General features: G+C 45.3%; 1 protein-coding gene across 2 annotated transcripts in view; it reads left to right on the forward strand.

The window, feature by feature from the left end:
• Nucleotides 1–18,199: 18,199 nt before the first annotated feature.
• Nucleotides 18,200–27,362, forward strand: part of SLC11A2 (solute carrier family 11 member 2) — a 137,219-nt gene continuing 128,056 nt past the window's right edge. The window contains exon 1 of one of the 2 annotated variants that reach the window (XM_068267399.1): nt 18,200–18,359. In XM_068267399.1, coding sequence (XP_068123500.1) covers nt 18,200–18,359 — 160 coding nt within the window. Of the gene's footprint in view, nt 18,360–25,217; nt 25,323–27,362 lie in introns of those variants that run through there. The other variant, XM_068267400.1, reaches the window with a different exon arrangement.

Raw genomic sequence — 27,362 nt, forward strand, 5'->3', positions numbered from 1 at the left:
GCATGCTCAGCAGTATCTGATATGCGGCTTTGCGTCCGGAGCTTGGGGAAAAGGCTACATAGTAAAAAAATTAGATTGATTTTTAACTTCTGCATTGCCTTTTTGGCTCACTTAAAAAGTAAATAAAACATTGCAATAGAGATTTAAATTTCATTTTTGGGGCTAACAGTTACTCTTTAACCTCCTTGCCGGTCTAAAAAATCCGGCAAGGAGGCAGCGGCGCACATTTTTTTTTTTTTAAATCATGTAGCGAGCCAAGGGCTCGCTACATGATAGCCGCTAAGCGGCGGCATCCCCCCACCCACTCCGATCGCCTTCGGCGATCAGAGTATGCAGGGAATCCCGTTGAGAACGGGATTTCCTGCAGGGCTTCCCCGGTCGCCATGGCGACGGGGCGGGATGACGTCACCGACGTCTTGGACGTCGGGACGTCATAGGGAATCCCGATCCGCCCCTCAACGCTGCCTGGCACTGATTGGCCAGGCAGCGCAGGGCTCTGGGGCGGGGGGGAGCGACTCATTGCGGCGGATCGGCGGCGAGCGGCGGCGATCGGAAGTTACAAGCAGCTAGCAAAGTGCTAGCTGCTTGTAACAAAAAAAAAATTATGCAAATCGGCCCATCGGGGCCTGAGAAATCCTCCTGCGCAGGTTACCCCGAGCTGAGCTCGGGATAACCGGCAAGGAGGTTAAAGATGGCTGTTACTTGAATGTAAAAGATCTTATAGCCCATCACACCACAGAGTGACAGTCATGAGTCTTTAGCTCTGAGTCACCTTGAAGCATGGAATCAAGAATGGAAAATGGACAAAGATATTTGTTCTCAGAATATATCCATTAACCTGATATACATTATACTAGTGTCTCCTATATTGCTAAGCAACTATTTTTCCACTTGTGTATTTGTGAGATTACCTGCAAACATGCAGTGTTTTGGGTCTGGCAGATATTGTAGGTTTGGGGAATAAAAGCACCGCCTCCCATACACAGTTCGGCTCCCTGAAGTGGACCACAGCAACGTAACACTGTGGTAAGTGCATGGGTTGCATAATTTATCACAAAGGATAATAAGAGGCGTGACCCAACCCAGAACACATCTCTGTGTGTCACACGTGCCATAAAATACCAGTTTCAATATTTGTACAGTAAGCAGAAAAGTATATTAGTGTGTCTTTACTGGCAGGAGAAAAACTTTCAGAAACCAGCTAAGCTGTTTTTGCTGCCCTGGTGTTAATGTGCATGCTGAAAAGGGCATAAAACATAGAACAGGGAAACTTTACATGTAGATTATTTATTGTCTGCCTGCCAAGAAGTGTGACAGCTGAGGCCACATCATTGATGAATTGGAAAGGTAAACACTGACTGCCAGCTCTGCACAATCTAATCATTTATGGAGAAATCAAGAGATAGTACAATAGTTTCTGTCTGCATATTCAATTCCTAGTGTGCCAGAAGACAAGGCAGCAAGGAAGGATAGAAAAGAAAAATTTGGACCTTTTGTACGTGACCAAAGCCCACAGGCAGATCTCTCACTAACATCTGTAGACTGTGAGACATTGCCCTCTCCTGTGAATTGCCTACTGCAGGGGTTCAGTGCTATTTCTCTTGTTAACCCTGTCCCTAGCCAGTTGTACAGTACATTTTTGTTTATTTTCTGTGCTGGGTACATACACATGTGTATACTACAGCGTTCATATCTTTGAATGTTAACCTACCTGGCGGTATAATTCTTTCTTGATTTTAGGGTCTGAAAGTGCTACATAGATCTGCGGCAGCCCTGCACATTACACACCTCCCATGGATCCAGCACGGGGTCACCGCTCTGAGCTGCAGATTTCTAGTTCGAGCCTGACTCAGGATTACTGCTAAAGAGGTTAACTAAAGTGCCTAATTGGTGGGCCTTTCAATCGATAGAATTGCACACCTATGGTAGAGCAGTGCTGGTGCTGGAACTTGTAGCAGCCATAATCCAGCAGTCAAAAGAGGGATCCGCATACAGTCTTCAAGGAACAACGTGCTTTTATTGTGCCAATGCACACATATAATACACACTAAATCGTCTCAGCCGACGATTGTTTCGGGGCCAATCAGGTCCCCTTTATCAAGGCATAAGCAGACAACATATACATTTTGTATATGTTGTCTGCTTATGCCTTGATAAAGGCATAAGCAGACAACAATGATTTTAGTCTGAAGTGCTTCTTATCATTGTTACTTGTCCTGTCAGCATAAAGGGTTAAAATATTGGAGGCGTATTGTGCCGCCTCCCCAATGCCTTGGAGGGGTGTGTCTACATTGGCTTGTCTATATGAGTGTTTCACAATGTTTAGATGGTTAAGCACTTGACAAAGAGCATGTAGCCCGAAACGTTGTGTTTTCTGTTTGCTGTATAACCGCATGAATATGGAAATACATTCGGAATATCATCTTTTAAAGGGTTGAGACCGGATCAGATTGTTTGTGTATGGACATTATTTGCATTGGAGGATTGATGAACCTCTTATTGTGGTCTGCGACTCCCCATGATATATGAAGCAAGGTCTGAGGCCCATGGGCATGCTATTGTGTTCTGGGCCATTGCTGCACATTGCTGTGAGTCAAAAAGCAATGTCAGTGGTGCCACCAAGCCAGAGAAATCTGCGATTTTATTCTTCTATGTTTTTTATCCAAAAGAAGTCTGGTGACTGGCATCCAATTTTAGCTTTAAGAATGCTGAACAAACACATAAAATTACCTACCTTGCTTCAAGATGGAGTGCCTACAGACTGTCATACTGGCTGTGCAAAAGAATCACTGGATGTGTTCTCTCGATCTCAAGGATGACGACTTTCATGTTTTATTTATTGTATTTATAAAGTATCAACATATTCCACAGCGCTGTTTTGGTTCATCCTTTGTGTCAGTTATTTGGGTTTTGTAGCATGAGACCTCCATCTGCAGTTCTTATGCCTGCCCTTTGGGCTGCATACCAAGGACCATTAGTTAATGGAAAAAGTATTGTTTATTTATGCACAATAGACTAATTATGTTACTGTCACAGGAGCCCTGGTGGCTGGAACGCGAAATGCCTTCCAAACGGTTCCAGGGCATGGATCGTGCAAACTGTGGTCGCAGTCAATGCGTAGAAACCGTTGGGAATTGGCCGCAGACAAACCAGAAGGGAGCCTGTGATATACGGTTATTACAACTTACACACTATTTAAGGGTATATCTGCCACCACCACTGGTATGGACCAGTGGACCCTACCGACTGACTGACTGACTGATCCTGCAAATAAAACGGTTAAAACACGCTGTATCCTGTCTAGATATCAGTAATAGTAGCGACTCCTCAGAGACCTGAGTTCAGTTTCTGAGTATGCTGAATAATAGGGTAGCTGGAACAACAACTGACGATAGCGTCGGTTTATTGAAAGCAATATAAATAATTAATATATACAGAAAATCATTAAAATCAACAATTATTGAGACATGAGATAACACAATATAAAAATAAAGGGGAGAAAAAACGGATACTTAGAGTTCATGGAGAGATGTCCTTTTGTGGGAAAACTTGTAAAGTTCTTGGTTTCAATTTCAGCAAAGTTCAAAGTCCAAAACAAAATGGCTACCACTCATTCCTCAAAGTGGCAGCAGCTATCAGGACGGTGGAAATTGGAGGAAAGAGGTCCGCCTGCCGCCCATGTACTTTTGATGAAGCTGGTTTGGGGGTGTGGCAATGCCGGCCCCCTCTGAATTACCCACCAATGACAGTTTATTCCCTCTGAGAGATTTTAGGTTTAAACTTATAAAATGCCGTAACTCACAAACGATACAAGTCCTATTTAGGTGGATAACAGATTCATTCTTGTCGGAAAATACAGATTCATATGACATCAGACATGGCTAGTGCAGCGGACCCAGTTCTTGAGAAGGGTCATACCTCAATAACCGGGCGGGCTATCGCGATGAATTTCATATCAGTACGATGGCCAGATTTTACCGAATAAGACTATATGAATTTCATAGCTGTGCGATGTACAGTTGCCATATAATCGACAAGAAAACATACATCATATGCATTCAGATGGCCCTTGGTCGGTGCCGGATAGTCTGGGTGAAAGCAAGTTTTGAATAGGCTTTCTGCTGGGAGTAGCTTCCTTGCTCTCCCTGTATGAAAAGGCTCACCAAATGGAGGTAATTAAAAGTAAACATTCTTCTAGACACAGTCCTGGCCCAAGCTAATTAACACATCAAAAGACATCCTGCACTAAGTACTGCTAGCCCAGATTGACTGCAGATGCTCCTACACAACCAATCTAGATTCTAGCGCGTCAATGGCAATCGGTGCAATAAACCGATTGCGATTGCGTTCTCGTTTCTCACGGCTGTTCCGTGACACTTCCCCCTCCGGATGCTGTGTAGGGGGGTGTCACCAATACATCCTCTGTAGCAGCCATTGGCGCTGTTGGGTCTAGTTCCCCCTGACATTGGGACAGCCCATTGGCGTTTTGGAGTTGGCTAACCTGGCTGACGGGTCTCGAGCTGCCGGTCTGGCGGGAAAACCCAATAGAGCCTGCGGCTCGGTTGACCTGGACAGGTCGCTGTCCGCTACCCTCAGGTTTGACCTGACATGGACCGTTCTGGACAGGGCGTTTGCGCCACTGCGGTCGGATGTGTTGTCTGCCAGGACTGCTGACAATGGGCGGTAGGTCGACAGCCAGCCCTCGCAGGGGTTCCCTGCTAAGTGGCTGTGGACCTAGGGGAACCCTGCGGGAATCCCTGGACCTTCCCAGCTCCTGACAGATGGCACATGCTTTGCAGTATTTTGCTACATCCCTGTTCATCCTGAGCCAATAAAACTGTTTCCGAATACAGGCAAGTGTATTGCGGACACCGGAGTGCCCTGCCAGAGGATTACCATGTGCGGATTTCAGCACATGTCCCCTGAACGCACTCGGGACCACAAGCCATTTGGTATTCGCATGTGATCTACCTGTAGGGGGCTGTACAGACTCACTGTACAGTCTCCCACCTTCCCAGTACACCTTGAAAGCGGCCCCATCTGCGAGGGACTCAGAGGCTTGCTGCCTGAGGGCCTCCAGGCTTGGGTCACTTTGCAGTGCTGTTGTGAGTACAGCACTGTCAGTTTCAACCAGGTCTCTTTGCTGGGGTCAGTACTGAACGAGGAGTTAAGTGTTGAGCCCACAATTCTGGCAGCACCCTGGGTGACTGCTAGTACAGGCACATCATTGTCATTACAATAATCAACATTCTTCACATCATTGACACACGCATTAATGACATTGACAGGTATAGACACATTTCATTACAGACAGGTTGTACATTAAACTCAGGTACAGTTACCTCATCACGACAGACAGTTCGTGCATCAAACTCAGGTGCCTTTGAAGCAGGCACTATTGAACCTGGTACCCTTGAACTGGGCACATTCAACCCACCTCCCCCTGGTGCCCCCCCCCCCCCTCAAGTGTATAAAGTACCTGTTGGTGGGCGGAGAGTCCGTCTCCTTCCATGAGCGACAAGGCGGTTGTGGCAGGTTCGTAATAGGACACAAGCTTGCCCAAGTCAGTCCCCAGCAACACAGGGACTGGAAAATCCTTCACAACCCCAACAACCCTTTCTTAGACCCCCACCCCCCAGTCGATCTTCACTCTCGCTTGGGCTATGTGTAAAAGGGTGCCCTCTACTCCAGTAAGGGCAAGGGATCGGCTGGAGCTGATGCTCTCCTCTGGCACAAGGTGTGAGTGAACTAACGTGATGTCAGCTCCGGTGTCTCGAAATCCGGTGACAACCTTGCCCTTCACTCTAACAGGCTGCTGCTGATCGGTTCGGTTGCGGATTTCCTTTCCGCGGGCAAACAGAACAAAATCTGATGATCCAGGCTGTGGTTCACTGGCTGGTTGCCTCTGCTGTGGGTGAGGTACAGGTGATACAGATGATGCAGGTGCTGGTGGTGTCTGTCTCCGCTCCTGACAGTCGAATTTCATGTGTCCGGGCTGGCAGCAGTAGTGACAGGTGACCACCTCATGTGCTGCAGGCCTGGGCGCAGCAGCTGCGCTGGGTGGCCTCTGTGGCTGACGGCTCACAGGGGCAGGAGAGTCTGCCAGAGTATTGGGCTGACCTTCTCTCCAGCTGGATGGTGCAGTTCTGTGTGTGTCAGGCACCTGGGTAGTTGCAAAAGTTTCAGCAAGGTCTGCAGCGACAGTTGCTGACGCAGGCTTGCGTTTCAGCACACACTTTCGTACATCAGCAGGGCAAATGTTCAGAAATTGTTCTAGGACTATCAAGTCCTCCAGGACACCATAAGACCCTTTGGTGAGGCCTAGAGTCCACTGGCGGAGTGTGGTGAGCAAGCTGCTGACCACATCTTGGTAAGAATCAGAAGACTTTTTCTGCCAGGACCTGAACTTTTTCCGATAGACTTCTGGCGTCAGCTGGTATTTGGTAATGATAGTGTCTTTTATAGCAGCATAATCATTATCTTTTTCCGCAGGTAACTCTGCGAAAGCATCAAGCGCTTTGTAGCGCAGCAAAGGTGTCAGATGTCTGGCCCACTGGTCTTGGGACAGACGATACTGACGGCATGCTTTTTCAAAAGACCTTTTTCAATATTAGCAAATTTAAATTTTGCACTTACGGGTGATGCAGCTCCTTCAGCAGGGAGGCTGGGCGGGGAACTCCGGCTGGCCTGTTGCACTTTTGCCATGCTTAGCTCATGCTGTCGTTGGAGCTCCCGTTCTGTAGCAGCCGCTCGCCGCTCCCGTTCCTCTCGCGCCTCTGCAGATTGGCGCGTCTCATGTGCTTCTGCAGCCTGGCGCTCCTCTCGCTTTTGCTCTGCCATGTACTGCATGTACTTTTCCAGGTCAGTGTCCATCAGCTTTCGTAATGCCTGCTGCATTAGCGGATCAGTACAAACTGACAGTTCAGTACTGGCCGGTTGCGGGTGAGTACTGTCAGAAACTCTGGGATTGGGGTCCACATTGACAGTCTCTGGCATAACTGTTGCAACAGGGCCCGCAGGATGCTCAACCTCTGTACGCTCAGAATCTTCAGTCTCTGGTTCCCCTTGACTTGGGTCAGATGGGCTGGTATCCACTTCAGCGGACCCATCCAGCGCCCGCAGTTGCTGGCTATCCCATTGAAACAAGTGATTTACCATGTCCTGTTTGTTCTTGAGGAGGGTGTCAATGCCCCGCAGCTGCAAAGATTTTCCAGGTCTGATACGGCCATGAGCTTGTAGTTCCCGGACATTTCCATGCCAAATAAAATAAAACTTTTGGGGAGGGGTACTGGCTAGACAGTCTCTCTGTATATATAAAAAATATATTGCATTCCAGCTACACCAACGAATCAGTTTGTTTCTTGATAGCGCTAGCGCTATCTTAGATACTTTCAGCACAACACAGATCCCAACCACTGCCAAACACTGTCACAGGAGCCCTGGTGGCTGGAACACGAAATGCCTTCCAAACGGTTCCAGCGCACGGATCGTGCAAACTGTGGTCGCAGTCAATGCGTAGAAACCGTTGGGAATTAGCCGCAGACAAACCAGAAGGGAGCCTGTGAGGTACGTTAATTACAACTTACACACTATTTCAGGGTATATCTGCCACCACCACTGGTATGGGCCAGTGGACCCTACCGACTGACTGATCCTGCAAATAAAATGGTTAAAACACACTGTATCCTGTCTAGATATCAGTAATAGTAGCGACTCCTCAGAGACCTGAGTTCAGTTTCTGTGTATGCTGAATAATAGGGTAGCTGGAACAACAACTGACGATAGCGTCGGTTTATTGAAAGCAATATAAATAATTAATATATACAGAAAATTATTAAAAGCAACAATTATTGAGACATGAGATAACACAGTATGAAAATAAAGGGGGGAAAAACGGATACTTAGAGTTCATGGAGAGATGTCCTTTTGTGGGAGAACTTGTAAAGTTCTTGGTTTCAATTTCAGCAAAGTTCAAAGTCCAAAACAAAATGGCTACCACTCGTTCCTCAAAAGTGGCAGCAGCTATCAGGACGGTGGAAATTGGAGGAAAGAGGTCAGCCTGCCACCCATGTGCTTTTGATGAAGCTGGTTTGGGGGTGTGGCAATGCCGGCCCCCTCTGAATTACCCACCAATGACAGTTCATTCCCTCTGAGAGATTTTAGGTTTAAACTTATAAAATGCCGTAACTCACAAACGATACAAGTCATATTTAGGTGGATAACAGATTCATTCTTGTCGGAAAATACAGATTCATATGACATCAGACATGGCTAGTGCAGCGGACCCAGTTCTTGAGAAGGGTCATACCTCAATAACCGGGCGGGCTATCGCGATGATTTTCATATCAGTACGATGGCCAGATTTTACCGAATAAGACTATATGAATTTCATAGCTGTGCGATGTACAGTTGCCATATAATCGACAAGAAAACATACATCATATGCATTCAGATGGCCCTTGGTCGGTGCCGGATAGTCTGGGTGAATAGGCTTCCTGCTGGGAGTAGCTTCCTTGCTCTCCCTGTATGAAAAGGCTCACCAAATGGAGGTAATTAAAAGTAAACATTCTCCTAGACACAGGCCTGGCCCAAGCTAATTAACACATCAAAAGACATCCTGCATCTAAGTACTGCTAGCCCAGATTGACTGCAGATACTCCTACACAACCAATCTAGATTCTAGTGTCTCCATGGCAGTTGGTGCAATAAACTGATTGCGATTGCGTTCTCATTTCTCACGGCTGTTCCGGGACACCTACCTAATAAAACCTAACTGTCGCTGCGTCCAGCAGCCAGCTGTCCCTGTGTCCCAGGTTTTTTGTTACTGCGCATGTGCGCAGTAACTGACAGCTGGGACCAGGGAGCTGGGAGGACGAGCAAGGTGGGCGGGTGCGGGCGCGCGCCTGCGTAGGGCGCGCGCTTGGTGGTTGCGTGCATGGCGTGCACGCATGCGCACTGACGGCTGTGGCCGCCGGAAAAAGACCTAGAGCCCGTTTTTAAACGAGCTTGGGTCAACTAGTTATATATATATAATAGTCTATTTTGTATGAATGAACAATACTTTTTCCATTAACTAACGGTTTGTCCTTCTAAGGTAAGACTTTACACTTCTCATTAATAGAATAGTTCATAGCTTATTCAGAATCTCTCCTGTAGCATGTTCTGTCGCTTGCAGTGGAGCTGCAACTGGGCAGTTCTGACTTGTCTGCTTGCATTCGGTTGCGCATTCGCAGTAAGTCTTATTGTCATTTGCAATCACTCTGCAGTTCAGAGCAGTTCAGGATGCTGTCAGGATTCCTCCTATGGTTTGCTGCAGTTGAACTGCAGCCAGATAGCCCTGGATTTCCTACATGCATGTTGTTGCATAGTACTGCATGTATTTGTTATGATAGTCTTTCAGCTAGCAATTGGCAATCAAGCCACCTCAGGATTGAATGATTACCATTCAGCTGTGTGGGAATTTGCATACCTGCATCCATTGGCGGATGCCGGCATAAAAATCTGCCTCCCATTTCAGACCCCGCCCGACATAGCATTCAGCTCTCTGAGTTGTCATTGGGTCTTTGCAGAGAAAGTTGTTATTGTAAAAATGTATAATGCCTTGCTCTGTATTTTCATGACCGCTGGATGTTTGCTGACCTGTGAGGGTCAGTGAAGTCCTTCTGATCCTGATAATTTGGATTCTGCCAGCACCACGTTGGTGACTGGTAGTATTCCTTCTAGCCTTGTTCTTGATGACGAACTATAGCAGCGGTTGCCATTAGTTACGATCCTACCTGTTAGTCTTGTCTATCTCAGTGTGAATTGGCTGAGCATTCCGTCTGTCTGTCTGTTGTCTGTCTTGCTAATTGCCATTACTTGTGCTTTAGCTAGTGAGTTATTTGAGAGCGACATTTCATATATTGCGCATCAGCACGATATATATGTACTCTAGTCAGTCAGTATTGTATTATTTGTAATATTGTATATTGTATTGTGTACCAACCTTTGCCTGCCTCTCGGCCACGAATCTGCCTAATCCTTCCAATACGACTGACATCTGAATTAACATGTATGACCCAAGCCTGTTACCTACTACGTCTGTTGTGTATTGTATCGCTTAGCATCTAGCTTGATTGACGGCCCAGAGCTGCAATTGCTCTGGGCAATCTTGCTCCTTTGTTCATTACTCCTGTGTCCATCTGTGGAGCCTCTTCCATTATCCAGCTACTTATACAATACAATACAATACAATACAATAACATTTCTATAGCGCTTTTCTCCCATAGGACTCAAAGCGCTTAGGCTCTCTCAGATTCAGTAATTGGTAGTAGGATAAAGTATTCACACAACAAAAGTTATATTTCTGCAAATGCCAAACAGAACAGGTGGGTTTTTAGTCTGGATTTAAACACGTCCAGGGATGGAGCTGTCCTGATCTGTTGAGGTAAGGAGTTCCAAAACGTAGGGGCAGCATGACAGAAGGCTCTGGGACCAAAAGTTTCCAAGTGGACTCTGGGTATGACTAGATTATTAGAACCTGTGGTTCTGAGAATGCGGGGATTGCTACGCAGCTGCAACATATCTTTCATGTATCCAGGGCCCAAATTATTCAGGGATTTAAATGTTAGTAGGCCGATATTGAATAGGACCCTCCATTCTATAGGTAGCCAGTGAAGGAAGTGCAGGACTGGCGTTGTGTGGCAGTGACGGGGTTGGTTGGTTAGCAGTCTGGCAGTATTCTGTATCAGCTGTAGGCGTTACAAGACCTTTTTTGGAAGGCCAGTGTAGAGAGCATTGCAGTAGTCCAGTCGGGATGTAATGAAGGCATGGACTAAGGTTGGCAAATCTTCTGGGGGGATGAGGTGCTTGATTTTTGCAATGTTCTTCAGGTGAAAATAGGATGATTTCACCACAGCAGAGATTTGAGTTCTGAAGTTTAAATCCCCATCAATTAGAACTCCCAGGCTACGCACATGATCAGAGCTGCGTAGATCCGTGCCTCCTATTCCCAGTGGTGAAGACTGCAAGTTAAGTTGTTTTGTTGTTATGCGCTGCCCTCCGATCAGAAGGACTTCAGTTTTGTCTGCATTCAGTTTCAGCCAGTTGTCATTCATCCATTGCTGTAGTTCACGTAAGCAGGCATTAATAGTTAGAGTTGGGTCTGTCACACCAGGCTTGAAGGAAAGGAAAACTTAGCCTTGTTGCGCTGGGTGGTCAGAAAGTATGCCCCCACCCAGCATTACACTTATATTCATCAAGGGTACCTCCACTAGTGTTATTAACATATTTAGAACCCAATTATAACAATACGTTCAGAATGGGGAATACTCTCCTAGTCAAACCATCAAGTGGTTATAACACAGACAGAATATTTTGAGCTTCCATTTTCTCAATCCAGCTGGTCCAAAATATCATTATGTGCTTTAGGTCCTCAGCAAGAAAAGCACTTTACAAATGTTTTATTGTGGTTGTTATTGGTGGCAGCAATTTTTCAATAGCTAGGGTTGCATTAATGTCAGAGAGGAGCCTTGAGTAGTACAGGTCTGCTTTTAGCCATTGTGACGCAATTTGGTGTTTTGCTACCACCTCAATAAGTTGGATTAATTTATGGTTGGCATATTTCACAGGGATGTGGTTTATGACCACATAGCATGGCCTTATGGTAATTATTTTGAATTGGAGCACATCTGAAAGTAGTGTGCATATCTTGGACCAAAAATTGGCTATCTCTTGGCATGACCACCATATATGGACCAAGCAAGATGTGTTAAACATGACAAATCTCACTGAATGGGAGGTGATGAGTATCTCTGAAGGTGGCTAATAGTTGCATTTTGCAGCCTGTAAACATTGTTGGAGTGAAGTGAGGATCTGTAAGTGCCACCAGTTATATGAGAGTAGGGAGCGGCCAGCTTGGAAGTCAGGATTTAAAAAATAGGTAGTTAGCTTGCAACTGATATTTATATTACAATCTTCGCCAATTAAAGTATGGTATGTATGTATGGTAAGTATACAGTGGACATCCCACTTCCACCAACACTGACCACCTGACCCTTTCCAATACTGATATTGAGGGACCACCTGATCCTCTTCACTCTCCAACACTGACATTAGCAGAGCCCTTCCTTCCATTTTCAACCTATGCTAGCTGATCACCAAACTTTTCCACAAACCATCCTCTACACATATTTTCCTTGACCATCCAACTGCCCTTGCACGCAAGCACTGACTGTGCACCTGAGCAGCTTGGTGGCACTGAGAAGGAAGTCTTAGGTGCTCAATCAGTGTTGGTGTGCAAGAATGATAAGTAAAAGTCTGTGTAATTATTCATTGCAGATGAACATGAATTTCAACTGAAATTCACCTGTGTTTAAAAGGAATCTGAAGTAAAAAAAACAAAAACATTTGAGATAATGAATTGTATGTGTGGCACAGCTAAGAAATAGAACATTATTAGCAAATAAACAAGTTATATATTGTTTCCAGTACGGGAAGAGTTCAGAAACTTTAGTTATTTATGCGAAAGAGCTTCTCTGAGCTCCACAACCCCAATTGGGTTGCTGTTTAATGGAGCACTATACATGGAAAAGACAACAAAGAAACCGTGACAGACAGCTTCAGATAAGGTTTTTACTTTAACCATTTTAGCCATTTGGACGTTACTGTCACGTCCAAAAGGCTGCTGCTGCGCGCTTCCGTGCCGCCCCCGTTAGCCTGGTAGAAAGACTTCTTATGAGAAGCCGCTGTCTTTCTGAACAAAAAAAAAAATCACGTCCCCCTTATACTTCCTGTTCGCTTACATTACAGGATGGAATAAAAAACAAAAATGACTGTGGCCATCTTGTGTAACACTTGATAAAGGCCGCAGGCCGAAACATCGTGTGTTGTTTTGTGCTATGGTACAATAAATACTGCAATTTGCTTAAATACAGGTGGAGACCCAGCCATCCTTCTTTTCTTGCGGTTTATATACACACCTAATGAGGATCCAGGTGTGAGCTGGTTGACTCCCTGGTGGTTGTGATTCAGGCGGTTGAGCTGAGGGTAAGCCTTTCCTATGTGGCCATCTTGTGGCCAAATAGTAAAACTACATGTACATACTTTTTTTTCACACAAAACAATAACTTACATTTAAGATTAACTGTTTACCACGCACACCCAAAAAATACCCAAATACAATTTTTAACAAAAAAAAAAAATTGAAAAAATTAAAATTTAAAAAAAAAACATAAATAGTTACCTAAGGGTCTGAACTTTTTTTTAAATATGCATGTCAAGAGGGTATATTACTAATATTTTTTTTAATTATAAGCTTGTAAATAGTGATGGAAGCAAAACTGAAAAAATTCACCTTTATTTCCAAAGAAAATATTGGCACCATACATTGTAATAGGACATAATTTAAATGGTGTAATAAACGGGAAAAATGGGCAAATAAAATGTGTGGGTTTTAATTATGGTAGCATGCATTATTTTAAAGCTATAATGGCTGAAAACTGAGAAGTAATGATTTTTTTTCAATTTTTTTTCTTAATATTCCTGTTGAAATGCATTTAGAAAAAAATAATTCTTAGTAAAATGTACCACCTAAAGAAAGCCTAATTGGTGGCTGAAAAAATAACATGAATCAATTCATTGTGATAATTAGTGATAAAGTTATTGGCGAATTAATGGGAGGTGAAAATTGCTCGGATGCGTAAGGTGAAAAACGACTGAAGGCTGAAGTGGTTATAGAAGTTCAAAGCTCTGTAAACCGTACTAAAAAACAGAGAAAACTGCAAATATGATGATGCAATGCTATAATAAAAAGCTATATTACTGAAAATAAAAATATTAGGCTCATTTATTTGCAACTACAGTAATGTTCTATTCCTTATACATAATACACATACAATTCATTATATCATAGGTTTTTTTGCTTTAGTGTCACTTTAAACCATAATTAAACCAGAACTGAGAAAACTCATTTCAGGTTTGATATTTACCTACAGTAAGTAATGGAAAGGCTCTGGATAGCATAGAACCTTCCCTGTTCCACCAAATAGCTGTTTGGAACAATGGGAGGCAATCTTGGAAGATGAACACATTTGTACTGTGCATGTGTGAGTCTGGACTCATGTATACGCAGTACGGTTGCACTCAGTCTTGGAAGACCAGTACGCCCAAAGGTTCCTCGAGGAGCTCTGAGCAGCTGTTCCATTGAGTAGGTCGGATAGCTACAACTGGGGACGGAGCTGGATTGACGAGCCGGACATAAGGGTAGAAATGGGAAGGCTCTATGCTATCCAGTGCTTTCCCTCAGTATCAAACCTGAAGAGAGTTTCCTCAGTTAGGCCTGGAACCCACTGAAAACCGCAAACGCAAAACGCAACCGCTAGCGTTTTGTCTGAGCGGTTTGCAAGCGGATTCATGCACGTTTTCGGTCGCGTTTTGCAACAGTGTATTTTTTTGCTCAGCGGTTGTGTAGCGTTTTGCGTTTCGCGTTTTTATCCTGATTGGTCCTGTGAATTATTTTTAATTTTGTTACAGTGTGCTGAACCGCAAAACGCTAGCAAAACCGCTCAGTTTAGGTTTTGCTGAGTGTTTCTGCTAGCGTTTCAATACTTCACATTGCAGCGCTAACACTCCCAAAATGCTGCAGGTCCTGCGTTTGCGTTTCTGGGAAACGCAAACACTCCTGTGGAAGTTGCCCCATCCATTAACATCAGCTGAGCGTTTTGGCAAAACGCTAGCGTATCGCAGCGCTGCCAAAATGCTCAAAAAAACGCTCTTGTGGGTTCCAGCCCTTAAGGTTTACTTTGATATCTGACCATCTCCATACATCAATACTGAAACTCAAAGACCACCATCACTTCAGGACTTATCCACATGCGTGTTTCTCTGACGTCTTCAGATCTTTTCCCAGCCAGGAAAACATCTGGAAATATTTTCCTGTTAAAATCTATGGTAATGATGGCATGATTTCATATGGGCAAATGATGAACTACCGTAACTCCAATGTTAATTTATATTCCTTTAGAAAACCTTTTAAGGCATCCTGGATATTTAAACCAGCCAGGAAAGCATACTGGATAACTGGTAGCACACTGCATGCCTAAATAGGAAGCCTACTAGACTGATACAAATATTTTGCAACGAGGCAGGCTGATAAGGAAGAATTTGATTTTATTAGTATTGATAGTAATAACAACACAGGAATACCATATATTGATTTTTTTCTGTACATGGTGACAGTGCACTGTACAGCTACTGCTAATCACCTTTGGTGCCCCAACATGCTTCAGCAACTCTTCTGCCAGCAGGGCCGGCGCTACCATAGAGGCAAAGGGGGCAATTGCCCCAGGGCCCCAGAGCTTGTAGGGGCCCCCAGTGGCTACAAGAGGGAAAAAAAATTCAAATCGACCTTATAGTTTTGGAGAAAATCGATGTTAAAGTTTCAAAGGAAAAAAAATACACATTTAAAAACCTGCTGACTTTATTGGTTAATAGCAAATCCACCTTAAATGCTAGAAACCCTAAATTTGCAGGATATGTTAAGGAGATCATTGGGAATAAGAGGAAAAAACTATTTTTCAAAAAGACCTTATAGTTTTTGAGAAAATCGATTTTAAAGTTTCGAAGGAAAAAAGTATACTTTTAAATGCGGTAAATGTCACTTTTAGTAGCAAACCTAACGGTAGTGTATTTTACATGTATCAAAAGAAAGAGCAATAAATTTCCTGATGGGGTTTCCTGGGGGTCCATGCGCAGCCGCAGCGCTTTGGCCAGGGATCGCTATACAGCCGCAATATGGCTGCATGAAGATCCCTGGCATTTTTTCCTATTTTCCCAATTTTTTTTTTTATGTTTAGAGTGTGGGAATTTTTTTTTTAAATTATGTGGGGTCCCCCCTCCTGAAACTTTTTAACCCCTTGTCCCCATGCAGGCTGGGATAGCCAGAATGTGGAGCTCCGACAGACTGGGGCTTCACACCCTGACTATACCAGCTGCAAAAAAGGTCCCTTAATGCCGATTTTTGTTCCGGGGTATCTGTTGGGGGGGGGGGGGGCCCAGGTTTATTTTGCCCTGGGGCCCCATTGTTGCTTAAACCGGCCCTGTCTGCCAGACCTCTTGTACCTCATCAGTCAGTAAGTACTCATGGCCATACATGCCCCAGCTTCCATAACATATAGAGTGCCCATAGCAACCTTGTGGGGAGTAGAGTGCAGGCAAGACTGTTTCTAGGCGAAAGTGTAATAATCGAGAGATAGAGTGGCATTGGGTTTGTAAATGTCACATTCTCTCTTTCCAACCATACTTGCTGACGCATATCTGCCAGTGAATATCGCCCCCTCCCCACCCCTATCCCCCACACCCAATACAGAGGTCAGTGCAATGCATATTGTTTGGTGGGAACCATAGAAGACCCACTAAAAGGAAAAAAACAACAACTCTGAATTGGGATTAGGGTTGTCATAATGGCTGTACGTGTACGGAGGACAGGTGGTTTGGGTTGTGAGTTCTATGCAAGTAACACATTCTAGCAGTTTTATTCTTTGCATAGGCCATTCAGATGCTCTGTGAAAGGTCAATCTCTTTAGAATAGGTAAGCAACTCACCACCAGGGCTGGATTTACCATAAGGCACTGTAGGCATTTGCCTGCAGGTGTCTGATGATGGGAAGGCGGCTCACTCCCCTCACTTGGGTCTCGGCATTCCACTGATCAGATCTCCCTTCAGTTGGGGGCAACTCTAGATACCTTGGGGGTACCTTTAGCTACTTAATATTGAGGACAGATCTGGCTTCTTACTTCTAAAGGGCACCTGTAGCTACCTATGACAGGCAAGGGAACTAAGGGAGAAGTGACAGCTGGGCCAGCACACTTGTGGTGTGGTTCAGTGGTTTTTTTTTAAGTTCATGGAGGGCGAAGTCTAGGGTGGCAGGACATCTGTGCCTATAGGCTCCTGTGATGTAAATCCGGGCCTGCTCACCACTGACAAAAAGAAGTGTTGGTTGTAATGGGTAAGCCTACATATTCCTTTATTTGGCTTCAGTTTTACAGTGTACAGGTAGAACAAGTTGAATTTTCAGGAGCACAATGAAATGTGAACTTTATGTGAAAAAAAATGCTTTATTTTTTTTACTTAACCACTTTCACCTCCTGGACGTACTAGCTACGTCCAGAAGGCCATGTCCGCGGCCGATCACGTGCGCTCCCGGCCGCGGATCGTTAGCCCAGGGATCAATGAATCGGGCTATGGTGCCCGATCACTGATTCCACTCCCCCGCAGAAAAAGCGACAGCTTCTCTCAGAAGCTTCGCTTTTTCTGGCTCTTGCATCCCCATGCGTCCCTCTAAGCGTATATGTTACGCTTAGAGTGACATCATGTAAACCAACTCACGGCTGCCATCTTGTGGCCAAAAAGTAAAACTACAACTAAATGTAAAAAAAAAAATTAAAATCAACACATATTTACAGAAAAAAATTACTGTTTACATCCCATCCTTCCAAAAATACCCAAATAAAATGTTTAATATAAAAAAAAAAAACCATTACAATAAAAAAATGTAAATATTTACCTAAGGGTCTAAACTTTTTAAATATCAATGTAAAGATGAAATAATTTTTTTTTTTTTTATTTTAAACTTGTAAATAGTGATGGATGCAAAACGGAAAAAATGCTCCTTTATTTCCAAATAAAATATTGTCGCCATACATTGTGATAGGGACATAATTTAAACGGTGTAATAACCAGGACAAATGGGCAAATACAATACGTGAGTTTTAATTATGGAGGCATGTATTATTTTAAAACTATAATGGCTGAAAACAGAGAAATGATTTTTTCCATGTTTTTCTTATTCTTCCTGTTAAAATATATTTACAGTAAAGTGTCTCTTAGCAAAATGTACCACCCAAAGAAAGCCTAATTGGTGGCGGAAAAAACAAGATATAGATTAGTTCATTGTGATAAGTAGTGATAAAGTTATAGGCTAATGAATGGGAGGTGAACATTGCTCGGATGCATAAAGTGAAAACGACTGAAGGCTGAAGTGGTTAAATAAACTCGGTGCACTTAGAGATTCCTCTGCTCCTGGCTGCTTTGCAAGATAGGCAGATTTTCTTTTTATTGTTTGCAAAGTGTCAGTTTTACACTGCAATTCTTCACTGAATCACTTCATTCTGTTTACACATTATGTAATTGACGTCTCAGTTTTCTTTAATTTAAGGGAACAATGCCAACCAATGAAATTCAGTGCAAAGAGCTCCTGCCAAGTGGGAGGGTCTACCTTAACAGTGATATAGTGGCACAGTACCAAAGCCACTTGTTGGAGAGCCTGGGTGAGCAGAGAACAATGGGAGGCAAGAAGTCTGACATCTCTCCATGTGAACTTGGTGAGCATTCATATTGCTGGTTAAAAAGCTTGTGTTGCTAGCTGAGCAGGGACACTAAACCACAGTAATTACTCTGCAATGCATCTACAGTTATTTGTTCAAATAAAATGATCATTACAGGGAATTTCTAAAGGTCTGATGGCATAATGTAGAGCTCAAAGTGGATCTGAACTCTTGCAGAGGACAGAAGGAAACATAGAGAAATGCACCCTGTGTGTATTTAGAGAGTTTAGCCTGTCTAATTCCCCCTCATCTGTGACTAATAACAACTGGCAGAGCAGCTAATTTGTAAACACAGGAGGTTAACCCTATGTCTGCTTCCATGAAAGCAGGAAGTAGACACACTGCAGATTTATTGCAGGATTTGTATCAGCTGTTACAAAAGAAATGTTTTTCTTTAAAAGGTTATTACGCTGTTGCTTATCTTTTAGAGCAGAGAGGAAGTTCTGAGTTCAGGTCCACTTTAACCACTTAAGCCCAACTGGACGAGATTTCTCGTCCAGTTGGGCTGCGCGCACTCCCGCGGGTCGCGCGCGTTCCCGCGGGCCCCCCCGTGCGCGCCCCCGCTGCTGGCCGCTAGATTACCGATCAGTGAAAGGGATTATAAATCCCTTTCGCTGATCGGACCCCCCCGGAGAAAAGACGACAGCGTCTCTTCAGATGCTGCGGCTTTTCTGAGCTCTGGGCTCCTTTCTTCTGCCTGGGAGCGAGATCGATCGCTCCCAGGACTTTTTGATTCTGGCCATCTTGTGGCCAAATAGCAAATTACACCTGTAAAAAAAAAAATTCAAATTAAACATATAAATATATTAAAAAAAAACCTGTTTACCTCCCACACCAAAAAATACCCACATACAAGTTTAAATTAAAAAAAAAAAAAAATTACAATAATAAAAAAAAACAAAAAAAACATAAATAGTTACCTAAGGGTCTGAACTTTTTAAATATGCATGTCAAAGGAGTATATCAATATGATTTAATAAATTATGGGCTTCTAAACAGTGATGGATGCAAAACGGAAAAAATGCACCTTTATTTCCAAATAAAATATTGTCGCCATACATTGTGATAGGGACATAATTTTAACGGTGAAATACCCGGGGCATATGGGCAAATACAATACGTGAGTTTTAATTATGGAGGCATGTATTATTTTAAAACTATAATGGCTGAAAACTGAGAAATAATGAATTTTTTCCATTTTTTTCTTATTCTTCCTGTTAAAATGCATTTACAGTAAAGTGGCTCTTAGCAAAATGTACCACCCACAGAAAGCCTAATTGGTGGCGGAAAAAACAAGATATAGATCAATTAATTGTGATGAGTAGTGATAAAGTTATTGGCAAATGAATGGGGGGTGAAAGTTGCTCGGATGTAAAAAAAAATGTCAACCCTTCGGGCTTAAATTACATTTCTGTCATAACACTGACATAATTGTAGATTGGTTCTGCACAAGTCTTTTTGCAATCTAATTTTATTAAACATTATTTCTCCATATTTCTCATTTCAGCCTGCTCAAAATTTCCAAAACTGACAGAAAGCTCAGATGCATTTCCTTGAAATATTGGCAACAATGCAGAGGCATATCTCTATTGCATGTGCCCAGGGTGGGGGTTATTTGGGGCGTAGATTAGCTCAATAGTCTTTAGCCCTCCAGCCTGCATTAATGTTAGCTGCATGGCTTCTCTCAGATTTCTCCTCACCCATTTTCTGTCCACTGAGGATGTGAATGAGGGATTGGAGACTGGAAGATGGTGAATGATGCATTTGAATGATGGCTTGGTTATCGGGAAATGAGCGCTGTTACTCAACCACAGCCAAAGTGACAGCAAGTAAGAGTATAGAGAGAAAGAAATCTGAGCACTATCCGCACTATATTGGCAGGAATATTTTATATTTCAGCATAATTTAGGCCTTGTTTCCACTTGTGCGCGACATGCGTCTTGCGAGACGAGATTCCAGCACAGCTGCTCGTGTCTCGCAGCTGAATCCCTCTAGAAGTGCAATGCATGTCTACAGGATTCGGACAAGTTGTGCGATATTATGCTGCAGGGCCTCAGATTTTTCCTCGGCGACGAATTCGGATGCTCTGCATAGACTTCTATAGGCTGCCAAATTCTATCCGAATTTTTCACACAAGTGTCAACTTAGCCATAGGCTTGGTTCACACAAATGCATGCCAGGCATCTCACGGTGTGTTGGTCAAATGCTTTTCAGTAAGCGTGCAGAGAAGCATTTCACAGCTTTCAGCAGCTTTCAGCGGTGAGCTGCGATTTTCACTGCCACAGGAGGACATGGAGGTGCGACAGTAAATTACCTTTCAGGGTTGGCTCAAACGACTGGAAAAATAGGGATAAAAACACAATGTTTGTGTTAACTGCGGGAAAACAAGCAACAAACAAACAAACAAACATAACACTTATATCGCGCTTTTCTCCTGGCGGACTCAAAGCGCCAGAGCTGCAGCCACAAGGATGCGCTCTATAGGCAGTAGCAGTGTTAGGGAGACTTGCCAAAGGTCTTCCACTGAATAGGTGCTGGCTTACTGAACAGGCAGAGCCAAGATTCGAACCCTGGTCTCCTGTGTCAGAGGCAGAGCCCTTAACCAGTACAGGTGCTGCCCATTCACTGGGCAGCGTTTAACAACGAGCGCCGCAGCCTTTGTTTATTACCCAGCAAGCTCCATGTGAACCTGGCCTAAAGCAAGCTTGTAAGGAGGAAAGGGTTAAAATTTGGTTAGCTCAGTAGTGGGAAGCCTCTAGATTTGGGCTTCCCAACCCTGTCCTCAAGTCCCACAACAGTGCATGTTTTGTGGAAATCCACAGAGGTAGTTAATCAGCTCTGCTGAGACACATTACCTCACCTGTGAATGTTTGTGGTTTTCTGCCAAACATGCAGTGCTGGTGGTTCTTGAGGACAGGTTTGGGAAGCCTTGCTCTCGATGATCCAGAGACTTACTACTCTTCCAGCCAGCGGTGTAACAATAGCTCCTGCGACCCCTGCAAACATGGGAGCCGGGGGCTGTGGGTGCCCACTCCTTCTCCCTCTCCTTACCTACATGCAGAGTATCACAGGTAGTGGAGTAATGCTTACCTGCCCAGCACTGCATGTCTCCTCCATGCATCACAGCTGCGCACTTTCTGCTGCCACTCGCTGGCTCCAGATCCCATGACCGACACAAGTCACGTGATCAGGAGCCGGCAAATGGCAGCCAAGAGTGTGCGGCTGTGATGCATGGAGGAGACATTCAGAGCTGGGCAGGTAAATATTACTCTGGTCCCTTATCTGCATGCATGTCGGGGCAAAGAATGTGTGTGTGTGTGTGGTGTGTGTGTGTGTGTGTGCGTGCGTGCGTGCGTGCGTGCGTGTGCGTGTTAGATTGGGTACAGTGGGGAGAAGCTTAAATTCCCGTCCACATACAAGCATCTCTGTACTGGACATGCACAAGAAATCTCTGTGCTTTTATTGGGTGACTCCAACGCCCAAATCTACAGTTGTAGCCACTACACTATTAGTGGCATTTTATATGGGAGCCTATGGCAGTACCCATTAACGTTAGGTATACATTGGGGAGGATTAGTGTTAGGAGTCTGCGTGGGGTAGCTAAGGTTAGGCATAAGTAGGGGAGAGTTAGTGTTAAGCATTGATAGGGCTTATCTATAAATCTAAATCTATGGGCGAAGCTGATGGTTTTGGCACCCAATAGCAGTAATGTTATACTGTGCGGAGCGTGTAAGGGTAATTCGTGGCTCCAGTTGGACCCTGAATTACATCTTTATTTGACTTGCGATGACTCGGAGAGGGAATAGTATTTTACGCGTGATTTGAGAGGCAGCGGGGGGAGCCGTCATTCGGCTCGACCTGCGCTCAGCTCACTGGCAGCGTACACATACATACACAAAATGTGTGCAAAAATGACAGTAATAGGCACAAAATAACGGTAATAGAATATTGGTAATTTTACTGAAATTCTATTAGCATTACATTATTCTACTGTCACCCACCAAACCCTAAGGGCCTGTTTCCACTATACACAGTGCGATGCGACTACATAGCCACATCGCACCATGGCCAAACTGAAACCAATGCACAGCAATGGAACAGTTTCCACTGCAAGCTGGTTATGCGGAGCAATCCCAGAATCTGAAGCATGCTGCAGATTCTCGCATGGCTGCATCTGGTTCCTGACTCCTTCCATGGGCACCCACTTCTCCCGATGTGGAAGTGAAGCGAATGGGAGCAGAAGTGATGCGTAGCGGCAGTGCAGTTTCTAGGCTAAAATGCACCCAGGGCGAGGGTGTAAAAATTGCGCCGCCGCCGCCCCCCCTCCCCCCGGAGCCAGGTATAGGTGCCCGGAGTCCGATCACCGCTCACTTCCTGCTGGTTTCCTTTCTGCATAGCCGCTGATACACAGGCAGCGTGTTTATCAGCAGCTATGCAGAGGAGGAGACCGGCGGCTAGTGAGCGGCGATCATAACCAGGGAGGTGAGTAACTGTGTATAATAGCGCTTCCCTGCGCGCTAACTCTGCAGTCCGAGGGGAGAGCATGGAGAGCGGCCCGGGGAGAGGGAGGGAGAGGTCAGGCTGCCCTCCCCGCGGCTCCGGCTCTCCCCTCCATCACAGCGCCCCCCCTCCCTCTGTGCTCAGGGCAGCGGCACGAGCCGCACGGCCCTAGAAACGGCCATGCATAGCAGCATCACATTCCTTCCAATCCCATTTCCCAGTGGAAATGGGCCCTAGCTCTCACCTGAACCCTCCGCTAACTATGTCTAACCTTACGACCCTTCAACTGCTTCTAACCCTAACCAGCAACCACTTTCCTAACACTTAGGGCCTGAGCCCACTGATGCAGTTGTGTCCGCTTTTGAGTTACACATCAATGTTACAGATGCTGAAAAGCAGATATAAGCAGACACAACTGTGTTAGTGGGCTCAGGCCCTAACCAGGACTATCTGAATAAACTGCAAGAAAGCCATAAAGGGCACCTTGGGAATAGGGCTCGTTTCCATTGCAAACCAGGTGGCCGTGCGTCAGCGCGGCTCTGCATTGCATCACGTGATTTCCCCAGAGGCGCTTATAAATGAATGAGATTGTGGCCCAATCGTGCCACAATGCGTGCAAAATGCGATTCAGTGGTAAATTGCAACGTATGTATTATTATTATTATTTATTTATAAAGCGCCAACATATTCCGTGTCGCTGTACAATGTAAGAAAACAAACAAGGGATACATAATGATACAGACAATGATATACATCAAATATGAACACTGATACAAGATACAGCACTGCTGATTACAATTTGATTTAACATGATGACTAAAATGTATAAATGTCTAACAGCAAGTTTAGGCAGCGGCGGGGAAGCGATGACTTGCTCCCCTCCTTGCATTCCAGCGTGCGTTCCATCGCTCGTCACTTCCTGCAAAGTAGCCCACTATACACACCCACGATGGAACGAATAGCTTCCCTGCCACTGCCTAATGCTTTTTAACAGAGCTAATAGCTGGTGGGGGAGAGCGGACCAGGGACCCAAATGAGGGAGGAGGGGGTCTGACCCTCCTCCCTGCTGCTGTGCCTGCTGCCCCCCTTCCTGGCTGCTCCCTCCAGCACAGCTGTCCACCCTCCACCCATGGCCAGGTGGGCACCGCCCCCGCTCAAGTGCCGCCTGAGGAACCTGCCTCACCCCGCCTCAGCGTACATTTGAAATCGGCGCCGGTAGACTTAGGTGCAGGATACAGCCGGTATATGGCTAATCCTGCTTCTGCACAAGTCTGGCCCGTATTAATTACTATTCCCCCTCCAGGCCGCCATGGATAATGGGGGAATTAACCGTCTGGGCGATACAATTGCATCGCCCAGGAGGGGGCGCAGCACTTTTTTTTTTTTAATTTTTAATTTTTTAAATCATGTAGCGAGCCCAGGGCTCGCTACATGATAGCCGCTGCGCAGCGGCATCCCCCCACCCTTCGGCGATCAGAGTAAGCAGGAAATCCCGTTCAGAACGGGATTTCCTGCTGGGCTTCCCCGGTCGCCATGGCGACGGGACGGGATAACGTCACCGACGTCATGGACGTCGGGACGTCAGAGGGAGTCCCGATCCACCCCTCAGCGCTGCCTGGCACTGATTGGCCAGGCTGCGCAAGGGGTCTGGGGGGGGGGCTGCGCGGCACGGCAGGTAGCGGCGGATCGGCGGCGAGCGGAAGTTACACGCAGCTAGCAAAGTGCAAATCGGCCCACCAGGGCCTGAGAAATCCTCCTGCGCGATATACCCCAAGCTCAGCTCGGGATTATCGCCCACTCGCCCAGGAGGTTAAATAATTCGGCTTCCAGCAATTGCTGGAGGCCGAATTGTGTTTTTAAGCAACTTCAGCTCCATCTTCTGACGGAGCCGACGTTACTCACTGAGCGCCGCTATAGACTGATTCCCATTACAGTCTATGGCAGCGCTGGCTGCGCCCAAATCTAGCAGCGCTGAATAACACTGCTCCGCCGCCTCAGGGCGGCTACTCAACCATAAATCTATGTGATGAATTCATATTAATTACTAAATTAATATTCCTAAATACTAAAAATGTATGTTATAAATAGGGATCAATTATTGCTTGATAGGTTTCACATACATCATTTGAAGGCCATGTTGCCCAAGCAACTAATACAAATAGTAAGTTCTAATTCAGAGGAATGCTAAACTCATCTATATGGTTCCGTATGCTGGAATTTAACTGGCGGAGATAGTGATGAAGACGAGGAAGAATGATTTACCCTATCTCTGTACAGTACCAGCTGTCACCAGCAGAGGTCCCCCAGTCCAGACAACGTGTTCTCTCGGCGTTGATTCTTCCGGGGCACGTCACAGAGGCAGCACTATTCCCCGGTGACACTGTGCTGGATGTACTATGGAATCCTCGAGGTGACCGAGGAGCCGTCCTGTGTGACCAGCGACGGCCAGTGCAGCTGCGGGTGAGTGTGGCTGTAGTGCTGCTCCATATGGAGGCAGCGCTACTTCACTAAGGATGTACAATGCGCCTCGGTTTATAGATACTGCAGACATTGTTCTTGACACTGGCCAGAGTTTCAGCTGCAGAATGGATGAATGAAGGTGAATTGTTGCGATGTGTTGTGCTGAGAACCATCTGCAGGTGTGTTGTGTCCCGCTTATCTCTCGCTGTACTGTATGGCCAGGAGAATCACTCCACAGTACTCTACACTATCAATAACTCTGTGTCCTGCTATCCAGTTATCTCCAGGCAAGCATTGCACCACTTTTTGGCCTGTAATGCGTTCCCTGATAATAACAGGTTATCAGGCACCGGGGGGAGGGTGGAGGGGGGTGGCAGCCTGCAGGTGACGTGACACTATGGCTGAGAAACAGAGTTGTTTTGTTGTCATCATCAGGGTTGCCTAAAAACCCTACCTTTCAGGCTACTTTCCTACTAGGTGCCGGAGCAGTGCTTTTCAGCGCTGCTAGATTTGGGCGCAGCCAGCGCCGCCATAGACTGTAATGGGAATCAGTCTATAGCGGTGCTCAGTGAGTAACGTCGGCTCCGTCAGAAGATGGAGCCGAAGTTGCTTAAAAAACACAATAATTCGGCCTCCAGCAATCGCTGGAAGCCAAATTATTTCATTTCCCCCACTATCCATGGCGGCCTGGAGGGGGTATAGTAATAAAATCGGCCCGGACTTGTGCAGAAGCAGGATCAGCCATATACCGCTGTATCCTGCGCCCAAGTCTATCGGCGCCGATTTCAAATGTACTCCTAGGTGCTGTGCCGTCCATTCTGACAGACCACACATAGGATGCGAGAAGCAAGGTAACATGACTATTGACTTCCATGTTACTGTTAACATTAAACTTTACCAGAGCGTTACTCTGTAAAGCCTCTGGGAACTTTTAATTGCACGATGCAAGCGATTTCTTATAGAGTGAATCAGAACTAGAGCCTCTGATACACATTGAAGCGCCATCAACGCGTGCGCTGGAACGTATGCACGGACCCAATTTTTCCTGCACACGTTAGCTAGTGGGAAAGGGCCCTCAGAAATTTACTAATTGCTTGGTAAATTCTGATGCATTGAAGTTCCGCTGTCATTAAGTCAAATGCTGAAACCCAGTTTAGGCCTGGAACCCACTACAAAGTTTTTTTCGAGCGTTTAGGGAGCACTTTAAATTGCTAGCGATTTCCCTAAACTCTCTGTCAATGTAAATGGATGAAACAGATTCCACTACAGTGATTGCGATTAAGCAAATTGCAATCGCAGGAATCGTAGTACAGCCAGCATTTTGGGAGCGTTTTCATTCTAATGAATTATATAGTAGCAGCGAAATCACTCCTAAAATCGCTTGCAAAACGCTATCACAAATCGCTAGCGATTGCTATATCGCTTTGCTTTTTCTAGTGGGTTCCAGGCCTTACAGTGTACCAGAGCTCACGTAAGTAAAAAGATTTATACATACCTAGGGCTTCCTCCAGCCCCATCCCCCCATGCCGTCCTCTGCTGCCCGCAGCTTCTGTACCGGGTCCCGTCACTGCCGTCAGTCGCGCCCAGCTATGCAGGAGAAGAGTGCCCCCTACGTATCTCTCCAGCAGCTGCTGGAGAGATATGCCAAGAGCGCACTTCTTCTGCGTAGACTGTCTCCGGCTGACGACAGTGACGGGACCCGGTACAGAAGCTGCGGGCAGCAGAGGACGGCATGGGGGGATGGGGCTGGAGGAAGCCCTAGGTATGTATAAATCTTTTTACTTAGGTAAGCCTGAAAGGGATTTGTCTGTGTTAACATTACCTTTATTTAGCCTTGGAAACAGGAAATGAAGATCAACAATAAAAACAAAGGATAGTAAACTGGATTCACATAATTCTGAGGTGATGCAACGTTTTATACTTTCATTTGTAAACATTTGCGTAAGTTTGTAACCTCTTTGACCACCCCTAATAAAAATGACGGAATTTCTCAGTTTTCCACCCTGCAGTTTTGCTTTTTTTTTTTTTGTATTGTGCTCT

The sequence above is a fragment of the Hyperolius riggenbachi genome, chromosome 2 (assembly GCF_040937935.1).
Source record: "Hyperolius riggenbachi isolate aHypRig1 chromosome 2, aHypRig1.pri, whole genome shotgun sequence".
In the NCBI taxonomy this organism is placed as follows: Eukaryota; Metazoa; Chordata; class Amphibia; order Anura; family Hyperoliidae; genus Hyperolius; species Hyperolius riggenbachi.